The 10,382-nt window shown below is 45.9% G+C and overlaps 1 protein-coding gene across 3 annotated transcripts in view; it reads left to right on the top strand.

Annotated features, from left to right (window-relative positions):
- Positions 1–426: 426 nt before the first annotated feature.
- GRHL1 (grainyhead like transcription factor 1) overlaps positions 427–10,382 on the top strand; it is a 50,235-nt gene continuing 40,279 nt past the window's right edge. Inside the window, exons 1-4 of one of the 3 annotated variants that reach the window (XM_005213061.5) lie at positions 427–592; positions 3,722–3,908; positions 6,515–6,585; positions 9,284–9,671. In XM_005213061.5, the coding sequence (XP_005213118.1) occupies positions 573–592; positions 3,722–3,908; positions 6,515–6,585; positions 9,284–9,671 (666 nt within the window). In that variant the 5' untranslated portion in view covers positions 427–572. Of the gene's footprint in view, positions 1,052–3,721; positions 3,909–6,514; positions 6,586–9,283; positions 9,672–10,382 lie in introns of all 3 variants that reach the window. The other 2 variants (NM_001076450.1, XM_059891527.1) reach the window with 2 other exon arrangements.

Below are 10,382 nucleotides of genomic sequence, written 5' to 3'. Positions count from 1 at the left end.
GCGCCCAGGGCCCCGGGAAGGCGGCGCCGGGACCCGGCTAGTCCGGCGGTTGCTGCGGCCGAGCACGGTGGCCGCGGGGCACAGCGGGGACGCAGCGCCCGGCTTCCTCAGCCGCGGGCGCGCCAGGGACCGTCGATCGGCAGCAAGTGCGCGCCCGCGGGCCTCGAGGCTTGGCTGGAGTCTGGGACGGAGCTGGGCCCTGGAGCGCCGGGCGCGCAGCACGGACGCGGCCACGCGGAGCGGCCGGGCCCCGCCCCGCGCCCCCCGGGGCCCATCGGCCCCGCCCCGCGGCCCGGCCCGCTGGCCAGTCAGACCGCGGCACCCGCCCCCCGCGGCTCCGAGGCCCCTCCCCGTGCCGGCGCCGCCAGCCAATGGGAGGCCGAGGCGGGGCGCCCTGTGCGCGCTGCCCGTGCCCGGCCGGCTCCGAGCGAGAAAAGCCGACCCAACCCGTCGGGGCCGCTGCTCCGGACCCGCCGCCGCCGCAGCCGCCGCCGCCTCCTCCCCCCCGGATCGGGTGTACTGTCCCAACCCGAAAGTCCAGTTCTGCGGCCCGGCAGCGGCGAGCGAGCGCGATGACACAGGAGTACGACAAGTGAGTGAGGGCGCCGGCGTACGCGAGGCCGGCCGTGCCGCCGGGGCCGCTGCTGCCTGCCTGCCCGTCCGGCCGGTCGGCCGCACCTGCCGCAAGGCCGGGCGGGGGGCGCGGGGCCGGGCGGCGGGAGGGGGCGCGCAGCTAGCTGTCCGTGGCCTGGGCTTCTCCGCACCCCCGCCCTGCCTTTGTTCCTCCAAAGCCCCCCCGCCCAGGGGGAGACCCCTGCCTTGGGGGGTGCGGCCCTGCGCTACGGAGTGGAACCCCCCACCCCGCCCGCAGCTTCGGGGTCCTGGTCTGGTGTGGGTAGGGGGCCAATCCCCCGGGCGCGCCCCGATTCTGCTCTCCCGGGGAGGGGGGCGCGGAGGCCTCGCCTCCCACCCCCCACCCCCACCCCCCCTAAGCCGGGCGGCTTTGCTCTTTGGGACGCACTCCGCGGCTGCAAAAGGGGAGCCTTCTCAGGTAATCAAGTCTCTCGTCGCTCAACCGTGTCGTTCGGCCGCCTGCTAGAACCTCGGAACCGAGAGATCTAGGGAAAAGTTGAAGTGCTCGGGTGTCCTGGCATTTTCTTTTTTTTTTTCCCCTGGCTGACTGTGTGAGTGAGAAAATTGCTGTAGGAGTTCTTTTGCCGCTTGCATCATTGGTGGTAATTACAGATTGCTGTAATTAAAAATGCTCAGAAATATCAAGAAGGATGAGACTTTGAAGTCAGAGTGGTAAACTAGGAAGCTTTGTACTTAACTAATAACGCTTTCTAGAGCTCGTGATTGAAGAAATGTTTTCATGAACTATAAGGCGGTAACGTAAGCCGTTAACATTAGGAGACACCGGGCCAGGGACGCTTCTGTAGCTCCTTTGCAGCTTTTCTGTAAATATAAAATTGTACAGAAAAAAATGCAAGTAAGTCGCACCCAACCAATCAGGTATATTTGAGATCAGTGAATCCAGGGCACAGCAGTACTTCTCCCAGTTTTGTAATTATTTACTGAGAATCATTTTGTGTAAGGGTGCTCTTTTTCTGGAGGAGAGGTTTAGATAGTATTATATATGGAACAGCTTAAGTGGAATAACTTAAATTAACCTTGTGTTGTACAGTATGCAGATAAATTGTTGCTTGAAAATATATAATTCAAGGAGAGGGCAGTGATGAGCCTTTAGGGACTGTCATGAGGAAGTAGACTAAAAAAGGCTGCTGGTTTCGTGTTTATTTCTTGACTTATAGTTTAGATAAGGCATATTTCCAGAGCTAAAATTTTGGCCTGAGGCACAGTTTGGAAATAGTTTAAGACACCTTCAGGGTGATCACACACAAAATCATTTGCAAAGAAATATTTATTTTCTGTTACTTGTGCAGATTTGGGATGAGGTTAGGAGAAGAAGGGAAGCTTAAGAACTAGCATTAGGGGAACTGAGTGAGCCAAGTGCTGTTATAATCTTCTGGAAGTAGCTATTATACTATTAATATTACAGCTTAGCAAGATCCCAGAGACTCACCCTGGGGTACCACTGGCTCGGCAGCTCTTATTCTCTCCTCCTGGTGGCACAAGGAATGCTCTTTTGTATATTCTTAATTTTTTTTAAAATTTGAGATTTGTAGGAAGTCTTCATTTTTAAACCAACCATGCACTTTGAACAACCCATTGTGTTTGTTTTGGGTTAAAATAGTATACCACCTTCAAGATTTCTTTTCCTACCAAATGTGCACTCCTTGAAATAAGATTTAATTTTGACTGAGGATGAATTAAGTTGTTGGATTCCCTCCCCCGCTCCTTTTTCAGAATCTCTGTTTTTAAAGGGCCTAGGTGACTGCCAAACCCTAACCTTGTTGATTACTTGAGAAGATAATCAGTCTTTCTACATTCACTTTTAGAGTAGGTAGGTCACCTTTAGGCAATTTACATATTTCATTTGTGTGTTGCAATGAGAATAGCTCCTTTAATTTGCTTGTTAGAATGGTGATGATTCGGAGTAGTTCTGAATATTTAAACTTTTTTTTTTCCAAAGAAAAAAAGTGCTTGATTTTGCTGGAGGTAGTTTTCCACTTTTTTCTTTTTATTGACTTACTAAACAGAGCCAACTGAACAGTTGTTGAGGCTGTTTACATTTCAGGTTTTTGGAATCAGTCATGTTTGCTTTACTCTTTTAAGTTAAATCTTCTATAAGACTCTACTAAAGTTCTCCGTTGATGTTCTGGACTTTTCCCACCAAACTACAGCATTAATGTGAAGCAGTTCTTGCCCTGTGTGAAAAACCAGGGAAGATTTTTGAGGACAGATTCCCCAACCTATTTCCTTAAAAAAAAAATCTCTTTTTGTCCAGCAGCTTCATTTATTATTGTAGCTTCTTAAGTGTTTATCTCTAAGATAAACAGTGAACTCCCATGCCAGAAAATTGTGTCTCCTTATTGGTTTACAGTCCCCTTCGGCCACATTCCATGCTCAATCTGCCGGTAATCAGTAGAATATTCTAACTTTCTCATATACCCCCGAGGATTAAACCAAGTTATCCCTTCTTCCTTCCATCCCCACCTTCTCTCCCCCTTGTTGGTAGTTTGAGGCATGGCATCACCGGGAGAGAGAGGGAAATAGCAGTACAGCAGCCTGAGGATGGAACCGGATGTACTGTTGAAGAGGGGACAGTCCTGAGTTGCCTGTGTTTGAGGAGAGTGCGTGTTCTCCTTGGCCTTGCTTTGTCCTTGGGTTTGTTTATGTAAAGCGTTTGAATAGCTTCACATTTTCTTGGAGTGAGTTTTTGACTTTTGGTTTTAGTGGGTTTTCTGTGTGTGTCACTTAGTGTGTCCAGGGTTCCACGTGAAGGTTAACTGCAGGTTCCCTGGCTGCCTAAATATTGTACATCTTCCTGGGTGATCCATTGGGCTACATTTAAGTGGGTTGTCTTCTCATTGTGTCTTAACTTACTTTACTAATGACGAAATGATGAAACAGTGGACTCTTTTATTGCAAAATCATGAATTGGCTGTTTGCTTTTTCAAAAATTAGCTTATGATGATTTGCAACAGAAGATGTGATTTTACACACACACACACATACACACACACACACACACACACACACACACACACATATATATATATTGTTTTTTTCTTTTCTTTTAAAAAAAATCTCTCCCAAGCAAACGGCCAGTCTTGGTTCTTCAGAATGAAGCACTTTATTCACAGCGGCGTTCCTATACCAGTGAGGATGAAGCCTGGAAGTCTTTCCTGGAAAACCCGCTCACTGCAGCAACCAAAGCGATGATGAGTATCAATGGCGATGAGGACAGTGCCGCCGCACTGGGCTTGCTCTATGACTACTACAAGGTGGGTTTGCGTGCTCTTCAGAACCCCGTAACTACTGTGCAAGGTGCACTTGATCCAGCAGGGTAAAAAACAGTAATTTGCTGGTAGACTGTAATGCAAGTTGCTTCTGTAGTGACTATAAATAGTTTAATGAGTGCTTTGACGTGCTGTGGTTCAAAGCTGAAAATCTACAATCACAGAATCAAAAGGTTGTTTCTAAAATGTATGCAGTAGCCAACTGTTCTGGCTCTATCTGAAAGGTGGAGCTACCACGAAAGAAGAAATTTACTGTGTCTTAATGAGGTTGATCATTTCTTCAGAGGTAGCTCTTAGCGCCATCAAGAGTGGACAGGGGTTCCCTTTGCCTGTGCACTAACCCTTTCTTCCTAGGTAGTCAGCGTGGTTTCCTTTCCCCTGAATGGTATTGAAGGGCATCTGATTGATTTGATTGTGAGATTTCATGGGACAAAAAAAAAAACCCTCATATTTTCTAGTTTAAGGTTCAGGATGTGTTTTATTGTCTGTTCCTTGAGGTTTGGATTAGTTTTAATTCAGTGCAGTCTGTCCTCTGCCTGAAGCTTTACCTGGTGTTTGTGTCTGGATTGACACCCCTGGTCTGTGTCGACATCATTATCCCAGTGATACCAGGTACCACCTACTGATTACCTGTACTGTGCTAGACATGTTACCAGAATGCATGTTGTTTCTGATCCCTCCAGGAACCCTGCAAGTCCTGTGCCATTATCCCCATTCTGCGGGTGATAAAAAATAAGGTTCTCAGGTCACATGACTAGTATGTGCAGCCAGGACTTGGGTTGTGCCAGGCCCCCTCTTCCGTATGCCATTCTGCTTCCTGGGGGCGAGGCTTTGCTTGCTGTGTTCACTCTGGCATTCTTTTTAACCGATAACCCACATGCAGGGATGGCTATATATTACAGTTTATTTTCACCATCTTTTTGTCTTTAAAACGTCCACACGTATAGAAAACTTAAAATAACAAGATAGCTAACTCTCAGATTCACCAGTTTCCAGCTCTTTGTTACGTTCTCATACTGTATTCTTTTCGGAATACAAGAAATGCAGAGGGTAAAAAGCAAGGAAGATAGCTTGATTATCAAAACTGGGTGGGGAGGGGGAACCTAAACCAAAGCTCTATTTTCTGATGTAAGGCCGTGTATCCAGCTTGTGTTTGAAGGAATGAGGTAAGGTGTTTTTTTCCCCCCTTAGATATGAATGGAAACTTGCATAGTAACCAAGGATGCTAGAAGAAACTTTGCCTGGGAAGTATAGCCACAAAGGGTTCCTTTGAAGTAGAACTTACATATCTGTTCTTCTTGTGGCTTGTTTTATTGACTCAGTATAGAAACTGTAAGTTCCTAAGTATTAATTATGAAGTTTGAAGTTAGATATTTTAAACTGAAACTTTCTAGAATGGGAGGAAACCAAGTCTAGTGCCAGAAAAACCTGTGTAGTAACACTAGTTGCAGTGATTGTATGTGCGTGTGTTTTAAATAAAGGGTCCTGAAAGTATTATACATCTTCAGTTCAGTTCAGTTCAGTTCAGTCAGTCACTCAGTTGTGTCTGACTCTTTGTGACCCCATGAATCGCAGCACACCAGGCCTCCCTGTCCATCACCGACTCCCGGAGTTCACTCAGACTCATGTCCATAGAGTCAGTGATGCCATCCAGGAGAAGATAAATCCTCATGTCTGCCCATCAAGAGTGGCAGTCTTAGTAGTACTATATGTCAGCCTTCTTGGAACACATGTGGGGTTATTTATTTTCCTTTTTTAAATCAACTGACTTGTTTCAATTGTTTGAATGTACCCCTCAGTCATTTTTCCATAATAACCTTGGTAAAGCTTAAAAAACACGTTGTTACTACCAGAAACAATAATTCATTCTGTCTTTAAGGGTAAAATAAGAATGGAGGAATAGAATTTCTACTTTCACGTGGTTTCAAATGTCTTATTGTTTTTGGAGTGTGTATTGCAGATAAGTTTCAGTTGGGTTGATGTCTACAGGACACCCACTAAAGTTGGCCTGCTTTCATCTGTGCAGAGAAGCAGGCTTGAAAAAGAAATAGACCCAACAGAGTCCGCTTTGTCCTTTGAGTGACAGACATTGTGAATCCCAGCGTCTCTGACGAAATGTATCATTTGGAGCCACCGTTTGGATCTTGGAGTGAACTGTTAATGGGGCTGATGCCTTTGATTTTGCATTTGATCTGAAGGGAAGGGTAGCAGAGAAGAGCAGGGAGAACCCTGAAAGAGCCTGGTTGTCTTTTCAGTAGCTTCTTCTCTGTCATGTTACATAGATAAATGGGTAAAACCCAACCAGAGGTATTTCTCTTAAGAGATGAAACCCACGCTCCATGACAAAGTAAATTTGTGATGTTCTGAGTTTCTTTGCCAACTGAATAGAAGCTGGTTTTTGCATATCAACCCAGTGACCAGATTGTAGACTCCTTGAGAGCAGACACTGTCTTATTCATTGTGTGTCCTGGAGCCGGGGCTCGGTAGGCAGTCCATAGTCACCTGAAGGGTTGCACTTACTGAAAAGCAGGGACTGTGTCTCTGCTTCGGGAGTGAGAACGAAACTGTGGTGTTGTGTGTTGATGCCTCAGGTTCCGCGTGAGAGAAGGTCATCAGCAGCAAAGGCAGATGTTGAGCACGCCGAGCCAGACCATAGCAAAAGGTAAGGTTTAAGACAGAGCGTGAGACAGTACACTGCAAAGTCCCGGTTTCTGTGAAAGTTAAAGCAAGAGCTTGTTTAGGTGAACAGGAACTAGAGGAACACACAGGTAAGTTGGACTCTTTATGTCTGAACACAGATTTCATTACTGATCTGCCCCTTACTCTGATTCTGTTACTGAGAAGTCACCAGTTTCTGTAGAAGTTCCCTTTTCTTGAAAACAAAAACGACAACTTTCTCCTCATCCAAAGGGATTTTTTTTTTTTTTTTACTAACAACGTGACTGCACTGTTTGCTTATTTGTCTTTTAGGTTCTCTTAAGAACAGTGTGGCTTAAGGCAATGGCAGGGGTCCATTTAAAAAAGTCATCACCCATGACCTGAAATAACTATCCATGTGAAACTTAATAGAGTATGTTCAGCTGTATTCCAAATGCCTATTGAGGTTATTTTTGAAATATTTTAAGTTAAAACTTTCAGAAAATTAAGGCTTGACTTTATAGACCTGGGAAAGAAGCTAAATATATCTTTTAAATTGTCCTGAGCTCTATTAGTAATACAAGAATGAAACACTTTTGAAGAAAAAATGATCACTTGGAATCCCACTCTGCTGACAGTTTATTTGTTTACTGTTTGGGCAGGCAGGTGCATTTTATGTGGTTGTGGTTGTATTCACAGGTAGGACTTTCTTCTACTTAATATGTTCCATAAGTTTTTTCTACATTACTGTTTTAGTCTTCATAATTTGGAAAAGGGCTTATAGCTTTTATTTTTTTACTTTTTGTTACAGGCACTTTCAAACATAACAAAAGTAGAGAAGTAGTATAAGCCAATAGGTACTCAGCTTCAACTGTTTCAGCTTAATTCCTGCCGCTTGATCCTTGTTGCTGCTGTTGTTGTTCAGCCCCTAAGTCATGTCCGACTCTTATGACCCCACGGACTGCAACACACCAGACTCCCCTGTCCTTCATTGTCTCCGGGAGTTTGCTCAAATTAATGTCCATTGAGTCAGTGACGCTATTTAACCATTTCATCCTCTTTCGCCCCCTTCTCCTCCTGCCCTCAATCTTTCCCAGCATCAGTGTCTTTTCCAGTGAGTTGGCACTTTCCACCAGGTGGTCAAAGTATTGGAGCTTCAGCTTCAGCATCAGTTCTTCCAATGAATATTTAGAGTTGATCTCCTTTAGGATTGACTGGTATCTGTTTGATCTACTCTTCCCTTTCTCCAACTTTCTAATTAGTTAATATTTAAATTTTATTTATTTTGCTGGAGTATTTTAAATCAAACCCTAGCTATCCTCAGTATCAGGGCTGTATCTGATTTTTGCTGTTACAAAGCCTTAATGAACAACTTTCTAGATAGCTTTTTCTTTTTTCTCCTTTTTCTCTAAAGAAATTTCTTTAAAATAGTCATGGAAGTGAATTTATGGTTTTAAGTTTGAATATTTTATTGATCTTGAAATCTGCCAAATTACCAAATTTTTTCCTTGTATCAGCCTGTATGATTTGAGGGAACTTTGAAAATTTATGAATTTTACCCTAAACTAAATATCATCTTATATTGCCCAGGATATTTGTTGAGCCAAAAGTAACTCTATGTTGATGTGTATGATGGTTCAATACAATCACGGGGTGAGGGATGGTGTTGGTGAAAGTGAAAGTGTTAGTTGCTCAGTCCATGTCCGACTCTTTGTGAACCCATGGACTGTAGCCCACCAGACTCCTCTGTCCGTGGAATTCTCCAGGCCAGAATGCTGGAGTGGGTAGCCATTCCTTTCTCCAGTGGATCTTCCCCACCCAGAGATTGAACCCAGGTCTCCCGCATTGCAGGCAGATTCTTTACAAGCGCTGAGCCATCCCGGAAGCCCCCCAGGAAAAGTGCCGGCGGTGGGCCCCCGTGTGCCAGGCATCACTGTGCCCTCTTCAGTGTACTCCTTTCATCCTCATCACAACCTTGTGAGGATAGGTGCCATCATTACCCTCATTTATAGATGAGCATGTGGTTACTAAGAGATCTCGAATCTACCTTATCTGACTCTGGCATCTATACTTTAACCACCAGCCTATACTGCTCCAGTTAATCACGTGTGTAGCTTCAGACTGCTAGTAAAATGTGCCAATTTTATGGGGGTTATTGGAAATAAAATATAGTAGAGGAAAGCTCCGGAGAAGGCAAAGGCACCCCACTCCAGTACTCTTGCCTGGAAAATCCCATGGACGGAGGAGCCTGGTAGGCTGCAGTCCATGGGGTCCCTAAGAGTCGGACACGACTGAGAGATTTCACTTTCACTTTTCACTTTCATGCATTGGAGGAGGAAATGGCAACCCACTCCAGTGTTCTTGCCTGGAGAATCCCAGGGACCAGGGAGCCTGGTAGGCTGCCCTCTATGGGGTCGCACAGAGTCGGACATGACTGAAGCGACTGAGCAGCAGCAGCAGCAGCAGCAGCAGAAGAGGAAAGCTCTGAGTTCTCAGCATTCCAAATGAAGTTTTACTCAGTGCTTTGACTTGTAACTGTAGAGGGCTTTTTCCTTTCTCTTGTGATGAGTTATCATGCCATTGCCTATTCATTTGGTTTCTACCAAGTGTGTTATTATTATTATTGCCCAGGACCCAACAGCCCAGTGCCTTTCGGAAAGTTAAAATTGTCCCAGGAATTGTCTCAGCTCTGAGTTTGAAAACACGCTTCTCTCTCCTTAAAGAAATGTACCAAATGTGACGGAGCAGCCCCTCATCTCTGCTGGCGAGAACAGGGTGCAGGTGCTGAAGAACGTGCCGTTCAACATCGTCCTTCCCCACGGCAACCAGCTGGGCATCGACAAGAGAGGACACCCGACGGCCCCCGACACCACGGTCACCGTCTCCATCTCGGCGATGCCCACCCACGCCATCAAGACAGAGAGCCAGCCCCACGGCTTCACTGTGGGCATCCCCCCAGCAGTGTATCACCCCGAGCCCACGGAGCGCGTGGTGGTTTTCGACCGGAACCTGAATGCTGACCAGTTCGGCTCCGGCGCCCAACCTCCAAATGCGCAAAGGCGCACACCAGACTCTACCTTCTCGGAGACCTTCAAGGAAGGCGTTCAGGAGGTACAGGAAACGCAGGCATCTTTCTAAGACGCTGTGTGTTTGTTTAAGTATTGGGTTCCACCTCTTCCTTGTTATATAAGCTTGAAACTCAGCCTGAAGTGAGTGGATTGGGAACAAAAGAGGTTTCTCTCTCTCTCTTTTTTTTTTTTTTTAAGAGAAAAGGTCCACGGGTATAATTTGTAAACTAAACCTATAAAACCAGAAATTATTATCAAGGGCACATGGCTAATCTTACCAGCAGCTGAGTTAACAATTATGATTTCAACCAAGCGCTTTGCTGGAGAGTAAGAAGGAAAGCCGCATACATATTCTTCCACAGACAACAGTCACAGCCTCACAGTCTGTTTTCAGCTTTGGTCCTCAACCAAAACAAGCTCCCCACAACCGGTCTTAGTATAAAAGGAGTTATCATATATTTGCCTGGTATTTCTTGGTTGGCAGTATTGTCCGGGAGCAGGTAGATCTCAATGACAAATGCACTGTGTGACATTTACCCATCACTTCCAATACTTCTGAGGGTTTCGGGGTGATGCACATGTCACTCAGGTCAATGTGAGGGACTGAGGACGTTTGGAACTGTGTTTAATGACTCATGGGGTGGCGGAGAGTCCCTACCCGCTTACAGAGTGAATAGAACAGAAGCCTTTCCTGAGAAAGCACCTCACTTCAGCCAGCCACGGTGCCAACCTGATACTTGGTTGATACCTGTCT

The sequence above is a fragment of the Bos taurus genome, chromosome 11 (genome assembly GCF_002263795.3).
Source record: "Bos taurus isolate L1 Dominette 01449 registration number 42190680 breed Hereford chromosome 11, ARS-UCD2.0, whole genome shotgun sequence".
NCBI lineage: Eukaryota > Metazoa > Chordata > Mammalia > Artiodactyla > Bovidae > Bos > Bos taurus.
Note: the sequence above shows the minus strand (reverse complement) of the source record. Positions and strands in the feature narration are given on the sequence as shown.